Raw genomic sequence first — 22877 nt, forward strand, 5'->3', positions numbered from 1 at the left:
AGGAGACTGGGCACTCTATAAGAAAGATTTGGTACTATCTGGTGTGCACTGGCTCCTCCCTCTATGCCCCTCCTCCAGACCTCAGTTAGATTTCTGTGCCCGGCCCGAGCTGGTTGCACACTAGGGGCTCTCCTGAGCTTCTAGAAAGAAAGTTTAAATTAGGTTTTTTATTTTACAGTGAGACCTGCTGGCAACAGGCTCACTGCATCGAGGGACTAAGGGGAGAAGAAGCGAACCTACCTGCTTGCAGCTAGCTTGGGCTTCTTAGGATACTGGACACCATTAGCTCCAGAGGGATCGACCGCAGGACCCGTCCTTGGTGTTCGTTCCCGGAGCCGCGCCGCCGTCCCCCTTACAGAGCCAGAAGCATGAAGATGGTCCGGAAAATCGGCGGCAGAAGACTTCAGTCTTCACCAAGGTAGCGCACAGCACTGCAGCTGTGCGCCATTGCTCCTCATGCACACTTCACACTCCGGTCACTGAGGGTGCAGGGCGCTGGGGGGGGCGCCCCGAGCAGCAATAAAAAACACCTTGGCTGGCAAAATAGCCACAATATATAACCCCAGAGGCTATATATGTGGTAATTACCCCTGCCAGAATACAGAAAAAAGCGGGAGAAAAGTCCGCCGAAAAAGGGGCGGAGCCATCTCCCTCAGCACACTGGCGCCATTTTCTCTTCACAGTGTAGCTGGAAGACAGCTCCCCAGGCTCTCCCCTGTAGTTTTCAGGCTCAAAGGGTTAAAAAGAGAGGGGGGGCACTAAATTTAGGCGCAATATTGTTTATACAAGCAGCTATTGGGGAAAATTCACTCAGTGATAGTGTTTATCCCTACATTATATAGCGCTCCGGTGTGTGCTGGCATACTCTCTCTCTGTCTCCCCAAAGGGCTGTGTGGGGTCCTGTCCTCAGTCAGAGCATTCCCTGTGTGTGTGTGTGCGGTGTGTCGGTACGGCTGTGTCGACATGTTTGATGAGGAGGCTTATGTGGAGGCGGAGCAGATGCCGATAAATGAGATGTCGCCCCCTGTGGGCCGACACCAGAGTGGATGGATAGGTGGAAGGTATTAACCGACAGTGTCAACTCCTTACATAAAAGGCTGGATGACGTAACAGCTATGGGACAGCCGGCTTCTCAGCCCGCGCCTGCCCAGGCGTCTCAAAGGCCATCAGGGGCTTACAAAAAGCCCGCTCCCTCAGGTGGCAGACACAGATGTCGACACGGAGTCTGACTCCAGTGTCGACGAGGTTGAGACATATACACAATCCACTAGGAACATCCGTTACATGATCCCGGCAATAAAAAATGTGTTACACATTTCTGACATTAACCCAAGTACCACTAAAAACAAAAAAGGGTTTTATGTGTGGGGAGAAAAAGCAGGCAGTGTTTTGTTCCCCCATCAAATGAGTGAATGAAGTGTGAAAAAGCGTGGGTTCCCCCGATAAGAAACTGGTAATTTCAAAAAAGTTACTGATGGCGTACCCTTTCCCGCCAGAGGATAAGTTACGCTGGGAGATATCCCCTAGGGTGGATAAGGCGCTCACACGTTTGTCAAAAAAGGTGGCACTGCCGTCTTAGGATACGGCCACTTTGAAGGTACCTGCTGATAAATAGCAGGAGGCTATCCTGAAGTCTGTATTTACACACTCAGGTACTAGACTGAGACCTGCAGATAGTGCTGCTGCAGCGTGGTCTGTAACCCTTTCAAACAGGGATACTATTTTGCGAACATAAGACGTCGTCTTATATATGAGGGATGCATAGAGGGATATTTTGCCGGCTGGCATCCAGTATTATTGCAATGTCCATTCTGTCAGGAGGGTATTAGAGACCCGACACTGGACAGGTGATACTGACTTTAAAAGGCACATAGAGCCTTATAAGGGTGAGGAATTGTTTGGGGATGGTCTCTGGGACCTCGTATCCACAGCAACAGCTGGGATAAAAATTTTTACCTCAGGTTTCCTCACAGCCTAAGAAAAGCACTGTATTATCAGGTACAGTCCTTTCGGCTTCAGAAAAGCAAGCGGGTCAAAGGCGCTTCCTTTCTGCACAGAGACGAGGGAAGAGGGAAAAAGCTGCACCAGTCAGCCAGTTCCCAGAATCAAAATTCTTCCCCCGCTTCCTCTGAGTCCACCGCATGACGCGGGGGCTCCACAGGCGTAGCCAGGTACGGTGGGGGGCCGCATCAAAAATTTCAGCGATCAGTGGGCTCGCTCACAGGTGGATCCCTGGATCCTTCAAGTAGTATCTCAGGGGTACAAGCTGGAATTCGAGGCGTCTCCCCCCCGCCGTTTCCTCAAATCTGCCTTGCCGACAACTCCCTCAGGCAGGGAGGCTGTGCTAGAGGCAATTCACAAGCTGTATTCCCAGCAGGTGATAGTCAAGGTGCCCCTACTTCAACAAGGACGGGGTTACTATTCCACACTGGTTGTGGTACCGAAACCGGACGGTTCGGTGAGACCCATTTTAAATTTGAAATCCTTGAACACATACATTAAAAAATTCAAGTTCAAGATGGAATCGCTCAGGGCGGTTATTGCAAGCCTAGAGGAGGGGGATTACATGGTATCCCTGGACATCAAGGATGCTTACCTACATGTCCCCATTTACCATCCTCATCAGGAGTACCTCAGATTTGTGGTACAGGATTGCCATTACCAATTCCAAACACTGCCGTTTGGACTGTCCACGGCACCGAGGGTCTTTACCAAGGTAATGGCAGAAATGATGATACTCCTTCGAAAAAATGGAGTTTTAATTATCGGACGATCTCCTTATAAAGGCGAGGTCCAAGGAGCAGTTGTTGGTCGGAGTAGCACTATCTCGGGAAGTGCTACAACAGCACGGATGGATTCTATACATTCCAAAGTCACAGCTGGTTCCTACCACACGCCTACTGTTCCTGGGGATGGTTCTGGACACAGAACAGAAAAAAGTGTTTCTCCTGCAGGAGAAAGCCAAGGAGCTGTCATCTCTAGTCAGAGACCTCCTGAAACCAAAACAGGTATCGGTGCATCACTGCACACGAGTCCTGGGAAAAATGGTAGCTTCTTACGAAGAAAAATTCCATTCGGCAGGTTCCATACAAGAACCTTTTAGTGGGACCTCTTGAACAAGTGGTCGGGATCGCATCTTCAGATGCATCGGCTGATAACCCTGTCTCCAAGGACCAGGGTATCTCTACTGTGGTGGCTGCAGAGTGCTCATCTTCGAGAGGGCCGCAGATTCGGCATACAGGACTGGGTCCTGGTAACCACGGATGCCAGCCTTCGAGGCTGGGGGGGCAGTCACAAAGGGAAGGAACTTCCAAGGACTTTGGTCAAGTCAGGAGTCGTCCCTACACATAAATATTCTGGAACTGAGGGCCATTTACAATGCCCTAAGTCTGGCAAGGCCTCTGCTTCAAAACCAGCCGGTACTGATCCAATCAGACAACATCACGGCAGTCGCCCATGTAAACAGACAGGGCGGCACAAGAAGCAGGATGGCGATGGCAGAAGCCACAAGGATTCTCCGATGGGCGGAAAATCACGTCTTAGCACTGTCAGCAGTGTTCATTCCGGGAGTGGACAACTGGGAAGCAGACTTCCTCAGCAGACACGACCGACACCCGGGAGAGTGGGGACTTCATCCAGAAGTCTTCCAACTGTTGGTAAACCGTTGGGAAAGGCCACAGGTGGACATGATGGCGTCCCGCCTAAACAAAAAACTAGATATTGCGCCAGGTCAAGGGACCCTCAGGCAATAGCTGTGGATGCTCTAGTGACACCGTGGGTGTACCAGTCGGTTTATGTATTCCCTCCTCTGCCTCTCATACCAAGGGTACTGAGAATAATAAGAAAACGAGGAGGAAGAACGATACTCGTGGTTCCGGATGGGCCAAGAAGAGCTTGGTACCCAGAACTTACAGAAATAATATCAGAGGACCCATGGCCTCTACCGCTCAGACAGGATCTGCTACAGCAGGGGCCCTGTCTGTTCCAAGACTTACCACGGCTGCGTTGGACGGCATGGCGGTTGAATTCCGTATCCTAAAGCAAAAGGGCATTCCGGAGGAAGTCATTCCTACGCTGATAAAAGCCAGGAAAGAAGTAACCGCAAACCATTATCACCGTATTTGGCGAAAATATGTTGCGTGGTGTGAGGCCAGGAAGGCCCCAACAGAGGAATTTCAGCTGGGTCGTTTTCTGCACTGCCTACAGTCGGGAGTGACTATGGGCCTAAAATTGGGTTCCATTAAGGTCCAGATTTCGGCTCTGTCGATTTTCTTCCAGAAAGAACTGGCTTCACTGCCTGAAGTTCAGACTTTTGTAAAGGGAGTGCTACATATTCAGCCCCCTTTTGTGCCTCCTGTGGCACCGTGGGATCTCAACGTGGTGTTGAGTTTCCTGAAATCACATTGGTTTGAGCCACTTAAAACTGTGGATCTGAAATATCTCACGTGGAAAGTGGTCATGTTATTGGCCTTGGCTTCGGCCAGGCGTGTGGCAGAATCGGCGGCTTTGTCATGTAAAAGCCCTTATCTGATTTTCCATATGGATAGGGCAGAATTGAGGACTCGTCCCCAGTTTCTCCCTAAGGTGGTATCAGCTTTTCACTTGAACCAACCTATTGTAGTGCCTGCGGCTACTAGGGACTTGGAAGATTCCAAGTTACTGGACGTAGTCAGGGCCTTAAAAAATTATATTTCCAGGACGGCTGGAGTCAGGAAAACTGACTCGCTTCTTATCCTGTAGGCACCCAACAAAATAGGTGCTCCTGCTTCTAAGCAGACTATTGCTCGCTGAATTTGTAGCACAATTCAGCTGGAGCATTCTGCGGCTGGATTGCCGCATCCTAAATCAGTGAGAGCCCATTCCACGAGGAAGGTGGGCTCATCTTGGGCAGCTGCCCGAGGGGTCTCGGCTTTACAAATTTGCCGAGCTGCAACTTGGTCAGGGGCAAACACGTTTGCTAAATTCTACAAATTTGATACCCTGGCTGAGGAGGACCTGGAGTTCTCTCATTCGGTGCTGCAGAGTCATCCGCACTCTCCCGCCCGTTTGGGAGCTTTGGTATAATCCCCATGGTCCTTACGGAGTTCCCAGCATCCACTAGGACGTCAGAGAAAATAAGATTTTACTCAAAGGTAAATCTATTTCTCGTAGTCCGTAGTGGATGCTGGGCGCCCATCCCAAGTGCGGATTGTCTGCAATACTTGTATATAGTTATTGCCTAACTAAAGGGTTATTGTTGAGCCATCTGTTGAGAGGCTCTGTTATATTTCATACTGTTAACTGGGTATAGTATCACGAGTTATACGGTGTGATTGGTGTGGCTGGTATGAGTCTTACCCGGGATTCAAAATCCTTCCTTATTGTGTCAGCTCTTCCGGGCACAGTATCCTAACTGAGGTCTGGAGGAGGGGCATAGAGGGAGGAGCCAGTGCACACCAGATAGTACAAAATCTTTCTTATAGAGTGCCCAGTCTCCTGCGGAGCCCGTCTATTCCCCATGGTCCTTACGGAGTTCCCAGCATCCACTACGGACTACGAGAAATAGATTTACCGGTGAGTAAAATCTTATTTTTTCCAGGGATTGCTGCACATTCAACCGCTTTTTGTTCCTCCTACAGTGCCTTGGGACTTAAGTTTAGTTCTCAAAGCTCTTCAAGTTGCTCCGTTTGAACCACTTAATAAAGTGGATCTTAAATGGTTGACCGCTAAAGTTTTCTTTCTACGGACTATGGCATCAGCTAGAAGAGTATCAGATTTAAGAGCGCTGTCTTGTCGTTCTCCTTTTCTGATTTTTTTATCCAGATAAAGCAGTTCTCAGAACTAGGTCTGGGTATCTTCCGAAGGTGGTATCTAAATTCCACCTTAATGAAGAAATTGTAGTCCCGGCTTTTCAGGTATCGGGACTTTCTGCAGGAGAAGCGTCGCTGGACGTAGTCCGGGCATTAAGGCTCTACGTGGATCGTACCAGTACCATCAGAAAGACGGATTCTCTCTTCATTCTCTACGGATTTCACAAGAGAGTATGGCCTGCTACTAAACAGACGCTAGCAAGATGGCTTTGAATTACGATTTCAAAAGCATATTCTCGAGCTGATCTCCCTTTTCCGGCTAATGTCTCTGCTCACTCTACACGTAAGGTAGGTCCTTCATGGGCAGCACAACATGGTGCTTCAGCAGAACAGATATATAAGGCAGCCACATGGTTTTCCATTAACACATTCATTAGATATTATGCCTTGAATACTTTTGCCTCTTATGACGCTGAATTCGGGCGTAAGGTTCTCCTGTCCAATCAGGAGCGTCCCCACCACTAAATTGCTTTGGGAAATCCCATTTTTATCCTGTGGATAACCTGTGGACCCAGCCAGAGAAATATACGTTATGGTAAGAACTTAACCGTTGATAACTGTATTTCTCCACAGGTTCCACAGGGATCCCACCCTGACGCACCTGAAAAGTTAACCTTTTAGTGCCCAGCCTCCTCTAACACCTACTATACCCCATGGTCTATCTTTTTGGCATCAGAAAAACGGATTTCTCAGGTAAGATCCTCCATGGCATCAGAGAAATCTTGGTTTTCTGCACACAAGATCGCACTTGAATGCTGGTTCTCCTCTAAAACGGTCGTGACACGCCTGCTTTATTACGAGCACTCCCAATGACCTCTCCCAAACACTTCCTGACTGTCAATCACATGGTGAATAAATCTTCACTATGCATGGCATCGCTGAGGTGCCTTGGCCCATAGTGCGAACACAGCCACTCGGATACCAAGAAGGAGATGAAATTGTTTTGAGGCAGCAGAAATGGCAACTGTTGCATACTGCTCATGTATCTGGACATACAGATGTGTCCTCATACAGCAATCCTTTTATACCATATGGCGCAATTCCTGTGCTGTGCAATTGTTCCTCCATTGTGCTAATGCAAAATGAGAAGATTATGGTAACGTGCTCAATCCACTTGTAATCTACATCCAGTAAATGGTGACCTATACATTTTGCTGATCTCATCATGGTTTTTCAAGGGTGCATTTAATTTGTTACCTGGGGTTTACACAGCGTACCTAAATGATGTCATGGTAAAATGTTACTGATATTGAACATATTAGAAAAGGAGCATAATAATATATTGAGTGATACCAAAATGCTGCTTCGTTGTGTGTTCATAATTAAACATTTCTTGCACAAGTAAAGTATAGTATATGCATTGACAAGTAGTGACACAGCAAATATACTAGTGTATGTAGGTGTGTGTGTGTGTGTGTGTATATATGTGTGTGTGTATGTATATATATATTTTTTTTTACACTGTATATATGTGCGTGTCTATATAATAATGTAATATATAGACCTGAATGTTAAGAGCAGAGTGAAAAACGTGTGGGCGGTCAGTACTGAATTAATGCTGACTCGCTGCCGCCACCCTCTTCCTTGTCCTTGCAGTATAATGGCAGTGGGCTTCTAGTGGCAGACTGAATACAAATGTAAGAAATAAATTTAGTTTACAACAGAAAAAAAAGCTTAATTTTAACAGTAAAGGCTGTTTAATGTAAAGGATATTTTCCTGTGCATCACCTTTGTTATTGCTGTCCTGAGATGGTGATGCCTATAGGAGGAAAGCCAGCGCACAGTACCAGTGCCACGACTGAGCATGTTGAATAGGGTTCCCTATGGGTTGCATGGGTAAGCGATCATCAGAGGCTATTATCAGTGATAGCTATTCGCAGACTTAGGGCTTTTCTCCATATGATAAATACACAGTGGGGGGAAATTTACTAAGGTGGGAGATTTTTAGAACTGGTGATGTTGCCCATGGCAACCAATCAGATTCTATATATTATCTGCTAGAAGCAGCTAGATAAATGTTAATTAGATTCTGGTTGCCATGGGCAACATCACCAGTTCTATAAAACTCCCACCTTTAGTAAATTTACCCCAGTGTTCAACTACTACAGTATCTTGTTTATTAGCATTCATTACTTTTCTTTGATGTCCACTAGGGGGCACAGGAGGAAGTACGCTGGATATAGGTGGAAATGAAGTCACAGTGATTAACAAGAAGTTTATAGTTCTTCAAAATGCTTTTATGTTGATACAAACTAAAGGTTATGTGGCTTGTATTCGCTAGATCCCCCTTTTGCCATTATTGTCCTCCCATTGTGTGTATTCTTGGAAACCTGTTCATATTCAAACCACAGTGTAAACCAGAATTCATATTTGCTGGTTGATTTATCGGAATGAAAACTACTTAATAAAAAACCCTTTCAGAATATGTGAAGCATTTACCTTCTATGGGGTCGATCCTATTAGAGGCGAGAGGGCGAGGTGTAATGACGTGGAAATGAGACTTGCCATAATATCCCTTTAATCCAGAAAACCTATGATTTACAGCCACAGAACCTGTGTAAATCATAGATATCCTGGATTAAAGTTACAGTGTGGTCAACCTAATGGCAACTCCCCTCCCCCCTCCCCCCCACTCCCCCCACCTCCCCCCTCCCCCCCCCTCATGGTTCGATCTCACCCCACTCTTGCAGATTTTTGACTGCAGCTCTGTGGGGCTTCAGAAAAAAAATCAAGTGCGCAGCCCCGTCGCAAGTCGTCTCGAAGCTAATAGGATCGACTCCTAAGCTTCTCACAAGGGCTTCATAATGTAGACCACAGGTTCTCAAACTTGGTCCTCAGGACCCCACACAGTGCATGTTTTGCAGGTAACCCAGCAGGTGCACAGGTGTATTAATTACTCACTGACACACTGTAAAAGGTTCACAGGTGGAGCTAATTATTTCACTTGTAATTCTGTGAGGAGACCTGCAAAACATGCACTGTGTGGGGTCCTGAGGACCGAGTTTGAGAACCTATGATGTAGACCATCCACATTGAGACACGATTATCCATAATGGTTTATTGGGAGTAATTGCATTCCAGGAAGCACTAGAGAAAATGCAACTAGCACCAGAATGTATACCCCTTTCAGAGCTTTGAACAAATACTGTAAAGATTGGTAGTACCGCACAAAACAATCACATATAGGTTAATTAGTAATCCTAATAATCATTACAAAGAGTGCTTCCAAAAGAGTTGTTCTATTACGTCCTTGAGGATGTTGGGGATACCAAAAGAACCATGGGATATAGACGGATCCGCAGGAGACATGGGCACTTTAAGACTTTCAAAGGGGTGTGGAAGCACTCGGGGGAGCTCTTAGAGTTTCTCTGAAAAGACTTAATGTTAGGTTTTTTATTTTGGGGAGATCTGCTGGCTACAGACTCCTTGCTTCGTGGGAAAGAGGGGAGAGCAGTCTAGACCCACTTCTAATGAGTTTCAGGGCTCTGCTGCTGCTGACAGGATGCCTTCAGCTCCTGAGGGGAGATGAACGCCGGGCTCTCCTGGATGCTCGCTCCCACAGCTTGCCGTCCCCCCTCTTCAAACCAGAAGTCAGAAGACAGGTGAGTATGTGAGGAAAAGACATCTTCTCTTCAACAAAGACGGCATATAGAGGTACCGCGCAGCATGATTTGCTCAGTGCGCGCCAGGCTCCCGGACTGTACACACTGCTGGGTGCAGGGCGCTGGGGGGGGGCGCCCTGCGGAGCTAAAAATACCTAATAAATAAGGCTGGCATATCTGTACAGTGCCCTGGCACTGCCCGCAAACCCCCGCCAGGATAAACATGTACAAATAAGCGGGAAGAAGCGCGCCATGTTGGGGGCGGGGCTTCTTCCTCCAGGCTCACTCGGCGCCATTTCCTCCTCCAAGCAGCAGCGCTGGTCCTTCCTCACAGCAGACAAGTACCAGGGGCTATAAATACGAGGGGAGGCAGATTATTTCTATACAGATATATAGCGCTGCAGCTCTGTGACACTTGAGGGTGTTTTTCAGACCTGCACTTTGGCGCTGGGGTGTGAGCTGGCTCCTTTCCTTTTGTTCCCTCACAGGCTTTTCTTTGGGTGCTGTTAGGGAGACATGTCTGAGGCAGAATTTTCCTCTCAGGGGGATAATTTATTGGGGACACCAAATGTTTTGGGGGTCCTGTCGACACCACCGACGGCTGATTAGTTAACTGCTTTAAATGCTAATGTTACACTGTTAAATCAAAAGTTTACTGAATCTGACACTCAACTGCAGATTTGGAAGAAATCAGTAGATGACGCTTTATTACAAGGGTCACTGAAACGTGGTGTTGACCAATTAGATGACACAGATACCGACACGGACTCTGATACCGGTGCCGATTATGCTGATTCTAGATTAGATCCTAAATTGGCTAAGAGTATTCAATATATGATTGTGGCTGTCAAAGACATATTACGCATTGATGAGGACCCCTTTACACCAGAAACGAGGGTTCTTATTTACAAGGAAAAGAGACGCTCGGTTTCTATTCCTCCTTGTTTTAAACTAAATGACCTTTTTGATGGCATTTGGAATACACCTGATAAGAAATTTCTCATCCCTAATAGGATCAAGGTGGCATACCCCTTTCCCGCAGCTGATAGGGATAAGTGGGAAACACCACCCACAGTAGACAAAGCCCTAGCACGCTTGTCAAAACAGGTAGCGCTCCCTGCAGCTCAGTCGACGACTCTTAAGGTGCCGGCTGATCGTAAGCAGGAGGCTACTTTAAAAGCTATATTTACTGCCACGGGGACGCAGCTTAGACCGCTTATTGCGTCAGCGTGGGTTAGTAGCGCCATTGAAAAATGGGCTGAAAGTTTATCTGCTGATTTAGATAATCTGGATAGGGATAGCATCCTAGTGACGCTAGGTCATATCAGGGATGCGGCTGCGTACTTGAAAGAGGCTGCAAGAGATGCTGGCCTCCTGGGGGCTAAGGCTAATGCTATGTCTATTGCGGCTAGGCGTGCGCTATAGACTCATCAATGGAATGCTGACGCGGATTCCAAGAAAAACATGGAGTCCCTTCCCTTTAAGGGTGGGGAACTGTTTGGTGACGGCCTTACTGATTTAGTATCAGCGGTCACTGCGGGTAAGTCTACTTATTTACCTAATGCTCCTGCGCAACAGAAAAAACCGCACTATCAAATGCAGTCCTTTCGGCCCAACAAATATAGAAAAGGCCGAGGTAACTTCTTCCTCGCTACCAGAGGTAGAGTAAGGGGCAAGAGAACTCCCGCTTCCTCGAGTTCACAAGAGCAGAAGTCCTCCCCGGCTTCTGCCAAATCCACCGCATGACGCCGAGTCTCCCCTACAGGAGACCGCACCGGTGGGGGCACGTCTAAGGCTTTTCAGTCAGGTTTGGGTTCGCTCGGACCTAGACCCTTGGGTGTAACAAATGGGACCCAAGGGTACAAACTGGAATTTCAAGACGTTCCCCCCCCACCCACCCCGGCGCCGTTTTTTCAAATCACCCTTACCAGTTCCGCTTCCAGACAAAGCTCTAGTCTGTGGAGCAATACACAAAGTATGGCAAAATCAGGTTGTGATCCCGGTCCCCCGAGAGCAACAAGGGGAAGGTTTTTATTCAAGCCTATTTGTAGTGCCAAAGCCGGATGGCTCGGTACGACCAATCCTCAACCTAAAATCTTTAAAAAAATTTCCTGAAGAAATTCAAATTCAAGATGGAGTCTATCCGAGCTGTGATCTCCAACCTGGAGGAGGGGGAATTCATGGTGTCTTTGGACATAAAGGATGCCTACCTTCATGTTCCCATTTATCCCCCTCATCAGAGTTATCTCAGGTTTGCAATCCAGGATACTCATTACCAATTTCAGGCGTTGCCGTTTGGCCTGTCCACGGCTCCAAGGATTTTCACAAAAGTCATGGTAGAAATGATGGTTCTCCTCAGGAAAAGAGGAGTTACAATTATCCTGTACTTGGACGATCTCCTGATAAAGGGGAGGTCCAAGGAAAAACTGGTACAGGACATTACACTGTCTCTGTCGCTTCTAAAACAGCACGGCTGGCTCTTGAACCTGCCGAAATCACAATTAGTTCCAACACACCGGTTGGCATTTTTGGGTATGTTTCTGGACACGGTCCAGCTGAGTGTGTTCCTCCCTCCGGCGAAAGCACTGGAAATTCAGAGTTTGGTAAAACTCATTCTGAAACCACCAACAGTCTCCATTCATCAATGCATTCGGTTGCTAGGGAAAATGGTGGCGGCATACGAGGCCCTCCAATTCGGGAGGTTCCATGCCAGAGTGTTTCAGTGGGACCTGTTGGACAAATGGTCCGGATCCCACCTCCATATGCACCGGAGGATAGTTCTGTCCCCCAACACCAGGACCTCACTCCTGTGGTGGCTCCACAGCTCTCACCTCTTATGAGGACGCAGATTTGGGATCCAAGACTGGATCCTAGTGACCACGGATGCAAGTCTCCGAGGTTGGGGAGCAGTCACACAAGGGGTGACCTTCCAAGGAAGATGGTCAATTCAGGAAACTCTTCTTCACATAAACATGCTGGAGTTGAGGGGCATTTACAACGGCCTTCTACAAGCGGAGTATCTTCTTCGAAACCGGCCTGTCCTGATCCAATCGGACAATGTGACAGCAGTAGCGTACATAAACCGCCAAGGCGGCACAAAGAGCAGAACAGCAATGGCAGAAGCCACAAGGATTCTTCGCTGGGCAAAGACTCGGGTAAGCGCTCTGTCAGCAATATTCCTTCCGGGAGTGGACAACTGGGAAGCAGACTTCCTCAGCAGACACGATCTACATCCAGGGGAGTGGGGCCTCCATCAGGAGGTTTTCACTCTAATTGCCAATCTTTGGTGGATTCCCCACATAGACATGATGGCGTCCCGCCACAACAAAAAACTAGTAATGTATTGTTCCCGGTCCAGGGACCCTCAGGCAGCGACAGTGGATGCACTGACGTCACCTTGGGTGTATCTGTCGGTGTACGTTTTCCCTCCGCTTCCTCTCATTCCAAAGGTTCTCAGAATCCTATGAAAATCACAGATTCCAGCGCTCCTTGTAGTTCCAGACTGGCCAAGGAGAATTTGGTACCCGGATCTTCAGGAGTTGTTAGCCGAAGATCCATGACCTCTTCCTCTTCGCGAGGATCTGCTGCGGCAGGGGCCGTTCGTCTATCAAGACTTACAGCGGCTACGTTTGACGGCATGGCGGTTGAACGCCAGATTTTAGCCCGTAAGGGTATTCCCGATGAAGCCATTCCCACTCTTATTCTTGCTAGGAAGGGTGTGACGTCGAAACACTATCACCGTATTTGGAGGAAATATATTTCCTGGTGCGAGTTCAAGAAAGCTCCAGTGGAGAAGTTTGACCTTGGACGTTTTCTCCATTTTCTACAAAATGGAGTGGATGCGGGCCTTAAATTAGGCTCAATAAAAGTGCAGATTTGTCAATTTTCTTTCAGAAACAATTGGCCTCACTTCTGAGGTGCAGACCTTTGTAAAAGGGGTCCTGCACATCCAACCTCCTTTTGTGCCACCTGTGTCACCTTGGGATCTTAATGTGGTTTTAACATTCCTAAAATCACATTGGTTTGAACCTTTAAGTAAAGTGGAGTTGAAATTCCTCACTTAGAAGGTTGTCATTTTGTTAGCATTGGCATCCGCAAGGCGGGTGTCTGAATTGGCGGCCTTGTCTCACAAGAGCCCTTATTTGATCTTCCATGAGGATAGGGCAGAATTGAGAACTCAGCAACAATTTCTGCAAAAGGTGGTTTCCTCTTTTCATATTAACCAACCTATTGTGGTGCCAGTGGCTACTGGCACTTTGGCTGAGGAAAAGTCTCTGGATGTCGTCAGAGCTTTCAAAATTTACGTTGCCAGAACGACTCCAGTTAGAAAAACAGAGACTCTGTGCTGTATGCTCCCAATAAACTTGGGTCTCCTGCTTCCAAGCAGACCATTGCCCGCTGGATATGTCACACGATTCAGCAGGCTCATTCCACGGCAAGTTTGCCGTTACCTAAATCGGTAAAAGCCCATTCCACTAGAAAGGTGGGCTCGTCCTGGGCGGCTGCCCGGGGTGTCTCGGCATTACAACTTTGCCGAGCAGCTACTTGGTTGGGGTCAAACACGTTTGCTAAGTTTTACAAGTTTGATACCTTGGCCGATGAAGACCTAAAGTTTGGTCAATCGGTGCTGCAGAGTCGTTTGCACTCTCTTGCCCATTATAGAGCTTTGGTATGATCCCATGGTTCTTTTAGTGTCCCCAACATCCTCAAGGACGTAATAGAAAACAGGATTTTAATACCTACCGGTAAATCCTTTTCTATAAGTCCGTTGAGGATGTTGGGCGCCCGTCCCAGTGCGTACTGTATCTGCAGTTTAGTTCTGGTTACACACACATTGTGTTATGGTTTTCTTTGTTGCTGAATTTTGTTCATGTCCGTTGGCATGTGTTTAGTTGAATGCCATATTATTCAGCATGTTTATGGCGTGAGCTGGTATGATGCTCACCTTGTTTAATTCCTTTCCTCAAAATGTCCATCTCTCCGGGCACAGTTCCAAACTGAGTCTGGGGAGGGATATAGAGGGAGGAGCCAGGTCACGCCCCTTTGAAAGTCTTAAAGTGCCCATGTCTCCTGCGGATCCGTCTATATCCCATGGTTCTTTTGGTGTCCCTAACATCCTCTACGGACTTACAGAAAAGGATTTACCGGTAGGTATTAAAATCCTGTTTTTTGTCTTTTTCCTCTTTCATATTGTACTTTGAACAAATACTGTAGGATGGATTAGTGCTTGGGCCAGTGAGATACTTGGGTTTTGCTTTTCGGAACATTTTATTTATGGATATTACCGTAACCATTAATTGGACATTGTACAATAATGTTTTTGGTTCAAATATTGTAGCCTGGAGAAAGTTACATTCTACACTTTTCATGGTCATTTGGCCCAAGAATAACTGTAATGTTCCCAAACTTGCTATTAGTTGTGTATTTAATTTCCCACTCCCATATGTTTTGCGACCAGGTTAGTACGTTATGTACCCTATATATTACAGTGTATTTTCTTTATGCATTATTTGTGATTGTTTCCCAATCTTTTTCTTGGATCGGCAGGATGCGTTGTGGATATATATTCCAAGTTTGATGTCATTGTAAGTATTTGTCAATACTCACAATTTCTCTCATGGTTCATTATATTCAGGACATAATTAGTCCTTTCATTGCTTCCTAGAATTTAGCAGCTGAGAAGACTTATAATAATTTGGATATCACAGTGACTAAGGCTCTTGGACATCGTTCTCACTACTTTGAAGGTGTTCTTAAATGTTACCAGCATGAAACTCTTGAAACCATCATTAACAGGCTTGTTGAGGCAGAGGTAAATTATTTTATTATCACCGATCAGTAATTTTGTCTTTAAAATTCCTTTAAAATGAACAAATCAGTAGAAGTGTCTAGTGCAGTGTTTCTCAAGCCCAGTCCTCCTGGAACCCTAACAATGCATGTTTTCCCGATCTTCTAGCTCAGCATTTCCCATCTCCAGTATTGAGGAAACACATTTTTCGTACTCCTTACTGGGGCACAGGTATAATTGCTTTACTAACTTATACATTTTAAAAGATCCACTAATTTTTTCACTGGTAATTCTGTGGGGCCACATGGAAAACATGCACTGGGATTGGGAATTACTGATTCTAACTGGAGCACAGGTGTGTTCATTGACTTATGCAAGCTATACACCAGAACGATATCATTCCAACCAGCCAACTATTTGGTTGGTTGGAATGATGATCTGGCAGTGTGTGGGAGCAAACAATAATCATCTGTTTGCTTCCACATGCAGAAAAACTGCCAAAAACGGTACTTCCAGCTAGTTTGGGAAATCAAACAAGTTTGATCTTCCTCAACTAATCGTTCAGGTGTAGGGGGGGAACTTTCCCCCAGCTGAACGATAAGTAGGCGGACACTGGCCAGCAGTGTCCACCTACTTCTTCACAGTCATAACAGCCAGGGCTGCTGTCAACGGCAGCAGCAGAGCCTGAGTAGTCCATTCTCTCTGCAGCCCCACTAGCTATTTCCCCAGATCGTGGCAACCCAGCACTCCTCCACCCGCGATCATGGCACCTCCGCACTCCACCTGTGATCACAGCACCTCCATACTCCCGCACCCCAGCCACGATTGCGGCAACCCTTCACACCCGCCATCATCTTCGGTTCAGGCGCATCATGTAAGTTAATGGCGTTTCCTTTGCCATTAACACACATCACTGCTATGCCTGCTTTCATAAATAGCAAGAGACTGTCTTGGACGCTGCTCTTATAAAGGATATGCAACTTTTGTAAGACTTGCCAGTATACACTTGGGGTTTACCTAAAGTCACGTGTGGTCCTTGCACACCTGGGGGGAGATAAACAGTCTGATAGCTTTAATGTATACATATTTACACACTGGTATTTCTTTCTTTAGACGTTTTTTTTTTTTTTTTTTTATTACTAGTATCTGCCTCAGCTATATGTAGAAGTCAGAGAGTGTCCCTCTGTCGTACAGTACCTCCAATTCCTGATGCCTTTTTTTTAAATATAATTTTTAAGTGCTGCCTTAACCACTTAACTGACTTATTTATTTAGCCGGTAACCTCTCCAAAATTGCAGGGGTTTTTTTATGAGTGAATTAGGTGAAGAACATGAATTTAACCCTATCCCAAATGATTTTAGTTTAAATAAAAATATGGAAAAAAATAAAATAGTTTTTCTCTTATGTCCTAGAGGATGCTGGGGTTCATATTAGTACCATGGGGTATAGACAGGTCCACCAGGAGCAATTGGCACTTTAAGAGTTTAAGAGTGTGGGCTGGCTCCTCCCTCTATGCCCCTCCTACCAGACTCAGTTTGGAAAATATGCCCGGAGGAGCCGGTCACAGCTAGGGGAGCTCTACAGAGTTCTCTTAGGAAAAGTTTTTTTTTCTTTATTTCAGAGTTTATTTTTTTACAGGGAGGCTGCTGGCGACAGTCTTCCTGCAGCGTGAGACTGAGGGGGGGTGCAGTGTCCGCCCTGCGGAGTCTTGAGCCACTGCTGACTGGACGTTGAGGTCCAGAGGGGTCTGATCGCGCCCCGCCGCAGGGAACGCTCGCCCCGACAGCCAGCCGCCACCCCCTCAGGGAGCTGAAGTGTGGCGAGTGAGTCACTGTCCCCCCTTGCAAGCGGGGGGACAGTGTAAAGAAGGCGGCTAGAGGATAGGAGCGCGGCCTTAACCGCGCTCCGGAAGCCTCAGCGGTACTGGGGGGGGGGGGGGGGGGGACCAGCTCTGGACCCTACACTGACCACAAGCGGCCTGTCTGGGTCTGTGGATCCAGGCCAGCAAAATCCCTCCGGCCAGTATAATCTTCACTGAGCGGGAAGACAGCGCCATTGAGGGGGCGGAGCTTCTCAGAGCGTACACAGCAGCGTTCAGCGCCATTTTCCAGCCTGCAGCTCACTGCCAGTGGATGCCAGATACCTCCTGAATGACTCCAGCTATCTGTATGGTACCAGGGGGTTGTAGGGGGGGTGGGGGGGGGGGGGGGAGACTGTGTTAAGGCTGTGTCACCTATTAAGGGACACAGTCAGCGCGGGTTTAGGGTCTCCCTATACTCTAATAGTGCTGTGTGTGGGTTGGCTCCAATCTCTGTGTCTCTCTGCCATTCTTGGGGGGAAACTCTGGCTATCTAGTACCCTGTGTGTTTGTGGGGTGTTTGAGAGTGTGTGACAACATGTCTAGGGACACTGTTTCATATGCTGCAGAGGATTTGTCTTCCCAGGAAGACTCCATTCCATGTAATCAGGATTGCACTGTTTTAGCGCAGATCCCAGCTAGAGAGCCAGAATGGTTAGTCTCTCTGAGGGGGACTATTTCTCAGATTTCCGATAGGGTTGCTAGGACTGAGCATGCCACTCAGGTCCTCCAGTGCACTTGCAATTATGCAGGATGACACGGACACCGACTCTGACGCTGCAGACGGTGACGGGGATGTGTTGAGGGGGACAGCATCACTTGCCAAGGGGCTGCAGTTGATGATTGAGGCTGTTAGGGATGTTTTACACATTTCGGACACAGCTCCGGAACAGGTGGAGGAGGCCTTCTTTACATATAAGAAGAAGCCCCCCTCACCTTCCCGGCTTCCAAAGAATTGAATTGGGAGTCCCCGCGATAGTTGTCGCCTTTGTCTCCAGGCTGTCCAAACAGATGGTATTACTGGTCCCGGGATCTACTGCGTTAAAGGACCCGGCAGGTCGCAAGGTGGATGCTACGCTGAAATCCATTTACATGGCTTCAGGGGCTATATTGCAGCCTACTATAGCTTGTGCTTGGATTGTAAAGCTATTGCCAGGTGGTCAATCACTCTGCAGGAGGAATCGACTACGCTGGACAAGGGTGATGTTGATTTATTTTTACGTAATATTCAGGATTCTGCAGGGTTCCTGGTGGATTCCATGAAAGACCTGGGTTCCATGGCTGCGGGGATCTCCTCCATGTCCGTCTCGGCTCACAGGGGTCTCTGGCTGCGCAACTGGTCTGCGGACGCGGAATCCAGGAAGTGTGTGGAGGTGCCTACCGTATAAGGGTCAGGCTCTTATTGGGGAGGCGCTGGATGCGTGGATTACCACCGCGGGTAAGTCTCCTTTTCTCCCCTCAGCTGCATCGGCTACGAAGAAGCCTTTTTCACTTCACAGTCCTTTTGGCCCACGATTCCTAGAAAGATTAAGCCTTCGAACACCTTCTTCAGAGTTGGTTGTGCCAAAGGAAAGCAGCCTGCTCCCGCAGGTTCCCAGACCCAGAAGCCCGCTTCTGATACCCCTAAGTCCTCCGCATGATGGTGGACAGCTAGGCCTGGAGGGGGGTCAGGTGGGGGCAAGACTCCGGCAGTTCAGCCACGTCTGGACCCCTGGGTAACTGGATATAGTGTCCAGAGGGTACAGACTGGAGTTTCAAGATCCCCCGCCTCACCGCTTCTTCAAGTCAGGCTTGCCAGCCCTGCTGGCAGACAGTACAATTCTTCTGGAGGCCATCAGAAAATTGGTGGTGTCAGAGGTCATTGTTCCGGTCCCACTTCAGCAGTGGAACAAGGGTTATTATTCGAACCTTTTTGTGGTACCAAAACCGGATGGTTTGGTACGGCCTATTCTAAACTTAAAGTCTTTGAACCCTTATCTCAGGGAGTTCAAATTCAAAATGGAATCTCTGAGAGCTGTCATCTCAGGACTGACGGAGGGGGAGTTCCTGGTGTCTCTGGACATCAAGGATGCTTACCTCCACATTCCCATTTGGGCGCCGCATCAAGCATATCTCCGGTTTGCTCTGATGGACGATCACTATCAGTTCCAGGCTCTGCTGTTTGGCCTCTCCACAGCACAGAGGATCTTCACCAAGGTGATGGTGGAGATGATGGTTCTCCTCCGCAAACAGGGGGTGAACATAATTCCATATCTGGACGATCTCCTGATCAAGGCGTCGTCCAGGGAGAGGTTGTTGCGGTCCATCGCGCTCACGACACAACTGCTCAGGAGGCACGGTTGGATCCTAAACCTTCCAAAGTCTCATCTGGAACCGACAAGGCGGCTGTCTTTCCTGGGAATGATCCTCGACACGGAAGTGCAGAGGGTATTTCTCCTGGTGGAGAAAGCGTTGGTGATTCAAGCAATGGTCCGGGATGTACTAAGGCCTACCCGGGTATTGGTTCATCAATGCATACGCCTTCTGGGGAAGATGGTTGCCGCCTACGAGGCTCTGCAGTACGGATGGTTTCATGCTCGTCCTTTTCAGCTGGACCTATTGGACCAGTGGTCGGCCTCTCACCTACACATGCACAAGAGGATACGCCTGTCTCCGAAAGCCAGGATTTCACTCCTGTAGTGACTGCAACTTCCTCACCTTCTGGAAGGCCGAAGATTCGGAATTCAGGACTGGATCCTTTTAACCACAGATGCAAGTCTAAGAGGTTGGGGAGCAGTTGCTGTAGGGAAACCTTCCAAGGAAGGTGGTCGAATCAAGAATCTCTTCTCCCAATAAACATCCTGGAGCTAAGGGCCGTGTACAACGCCCTACTGCAAGCAACACACCTTCTACAGAATCTGGCTGTTCAGGTGCAGTCGGACAACGTGTCCACAATGGCCTACATAAACCGACAAGGATGAACGAAGAGCAGGGCTGCCATGTCAGAGGTGTCAAGAATCCTCCTCTGGGCAGAAAGGCACGCTGTAGCGATGTCGGCCATCTTCATTCCGGGAGTAGACAACTGGGAAGCAGACTTTCTCAGCAGACATGATCTCCATCCAGGGGAGTGGGGCCTCCATCCGGAGGTGTTCGAGGAGGTAACCGGTTGGTGGAGGGTTCCTCACATAGACATGATGGCCTCCCGCCTCAACAAGAAGCTGGGGAGGTACTGTTCCAGGTCGAGGGACCCACAGGCAGTGACGGTGGACGCACTGGTAACACCGTGGGTGTTCCCGTCAGTGTATGTGTTCCCTCCACTTCCTCTGATTCCAAAGGTCCTTAAGCTGGTAAGAAGAACAAAGGTTCTGGCAATCCTCATTGCTCCGGACTGGCCAAGGAGGGCTTGGTATACGGATCTACTGGATCTTCTGCTTGAAGTTCCAAGGCCCTTACCTCTTCGGGAGGATCTGCTGCTGCAGGGGCCGTTCGCCTATCAAGACTTACCACGGCTACGTTTGACGGCATGGCGGTTGAACGCCAGATCTTAGCTCGGAAAGGTATTCCGAGGGAGGTCATTCCTACCCTGATTCAGGCTAGGAAGGGGGTGACGTCTAAACCTTGCCACCGTATTTGGAAGAAATATGTTTCTTAGTGAGAAGCCAGGAAGTTTCCTGCGGTGGAGTTTCTACTTGGACGTTTTCTCCTTTTCCTGCAGGCAGGTGTGGATATGGGCCTGAGATTGGGATCCATCAAGGTCCAAATCTCTGCTTTGTCCATCTTCTTTCAAAAACAATTGGCTGTCCTCCCTGAGGTTCAGACCTTTTTGAAAGGGGTTCTGCACATCCAGCCTCCCTTTGTGGCACCCACGGCACCCTGGGATCTAGATGTCGTGTTGCAGTTCCTACAATCAGCATGGTTTGGGCCTCTACTGGAGGCTGACATCAAGTTTCTCACATGGAAGGCGGTCACTCTGTTGGCCTTGGCTTCTGCTCGACGCGTGTCGGAATTGGGGGCTTTATCTTGCAAAAGTCTTTTATCTAATCTTCCATGAAGACGGGGCGGAACTTAGGAATCGTCCACAGTTCCTACCTAAGGTTGTATCAGCTTTCTATATCAACCAACCTATTGTAGTGCCAGTGGCTACTGACTCCTCAATTGCTTCAAAGGCCTTGGATGTTGTACGGGCTTTGAAGATCTATGTGAAGAAAACTGCTCGTCATAGGAAATCTGACTCTCTATTTGTCCTCTACGATCCCAAGAAAATTGGGTGTCCTGCTTCTAAGCAGTCGATTTCGCGCTGGATCAGGTTCACTATCCAGCAAGCATATTCTACGGCAGGATTGCCGTGTCTGAAATCGGTAAAGGCCCACTCGACTCGTAAAGTGGGTTCTTCCTGGGCGGCTGTCCGGGGTGTCTCGGCCTTACAGCTGTGCCGAGCTGCTACTTGGTCTGGTTCGAACACGTTTGCCAAGTTTTACAAGTTCGATACTCTGGCCTCTGATGACCCCAAGTTTGGTCAGGCAGTATTGCAGGAGCCTCCGCGCTCTCCCTCCCGTACTGGGAGCTTTGGTACATCCCCATGGTACTAATATGGACCCCAGCATCCTCTAGGACGTAAGAGAAAATAGGATTTTAATGACCTGCCGGTAAATCCTTTTCTCGTAGTCTGTAGAGGATGCTGGGCTCCCGCCCAGCGCTTCGTTTTCCTGCCTTGGGTTTATGGTTTAGTGTTACCTGGTTCCTAGGTAAGTTCTGCGTTATTTTATTTATGTTTCAGCTGTTGCTGAGTTGTTCCGGCATGTTGGCCGGATTCGCATGTTTGTGTGAGCTGGTATGAATCTCGCCACTATCTGTGTAATTCCTTCTCTCGAAGTATGTCGTCTCCTCGGGCACAGTTTCTAGACTGAGTCTGGTAGGAGGGGCATAGAGGGAGGAGCCAGCCCACATTCTTAAACTCTTAAAGTGCCAATGGCTCCTGGTGGACCAGTCTATACCCCATGGTACTAATATGGACCCCAGCATCCTCTACGGACTATGAGAAAAGGATTTACCGGCAGGTAATTAAATCCGATTTTTTCCAAACATCGATCGCGACCATCGGAATTTCGCGACCATCGCAGCTTTCATTTCGAAAGCCGGGACAGCCTACAGCTATACAGGGGGAGTCTGGGGGTGGCTTGGGAGGGTTCATTTACACTCCCCAGCGGCTGCCATTGTCTGCAGCCGCTGGAGGGGAGGGATCCTGCCGTGCTGACCGATCATCAGTGATCGGCAGCACGGCAGACACAGGGGGAGAGTGCAGGGAGGCAGAGGGACCTTCTGGTCCCTCTGACAGCAGCAGAGGAGGGAAGTTTATCTTCCCTGCCGCTGTTAACACTCTATCTGACTGGTCGCATCCTGTGCGACCAGATCATATAGAGCACTTGCAGGCATGGTCACATCTGATGTGACCATGCCAGGCAAGTGGTCAATGTATGTGTAGACCACGGTCATCAGAAGCTAAGCGTAACTTGTAAGTGCTGCTACATTCGTGACAATAAGTCAGTGTTGCCAGTATGTGTGTGTTTGTGTGTGTGTGTGTGTGTGTGTGTATGTATGTATGTATATATATATATATATATATATAGTGTGTGTGTGTGTGTATATATATATATGTATGTATGTGTATATATATATATATATATATATATATATATCTACTTGAATGTATCGTTAACATATATACGACTGAATGCCGCCATTTCCATAAATACTACAAAATGTGTATACATATATATATATATATATATATCTATCTCAAA

General features: G+C 47.9%; 1 protein-coding gene across 4 annotated transcripts in view; it reads left to right on the forward strand.

The window, feature by feature from the left end:
• Positions 1-22877, forward strand: part of PRKAG1 (protein kinase AMP-activated non-catalytic subunit gamma 1) — a 99171-nt gene that overhangs the window by 42512 nt on the left and 33782 nt on the right. For all 4 annotated transcript variants that reach the window (XM_063952700.1, XM_063952702.1, XM_063952701.1 and 1 more), the window contains 2 exons: positions 14999-15036; positions 15117-15263. In XM_063952700.1, the coding sequence (XP_063808770.1) occupies positions 14999-15036; positions 15117-15263 (185 nt within the window). The remainder of the gene's footprint in view (positions 1-14998; positions 15037-15116; positions 15264-22877) is intronic.

The sequence above is a fragment of the Pseudophryne corroboree genome, chromosome 2, assembly GCF_028390025.1.
Source record: "Pseudophryne corroboree isolate aPseCor3 chromosome 2, aPseCor3.hap2, whole genome shotgun sequence".
Classification (NCBI taxonomy): domain Eukaryota; kingdom Metazoa; phylum Chordata; class Amphibia; order Anura; family Myobatrachidae; genus Pseudophryne; species Pseudophryne corroboree.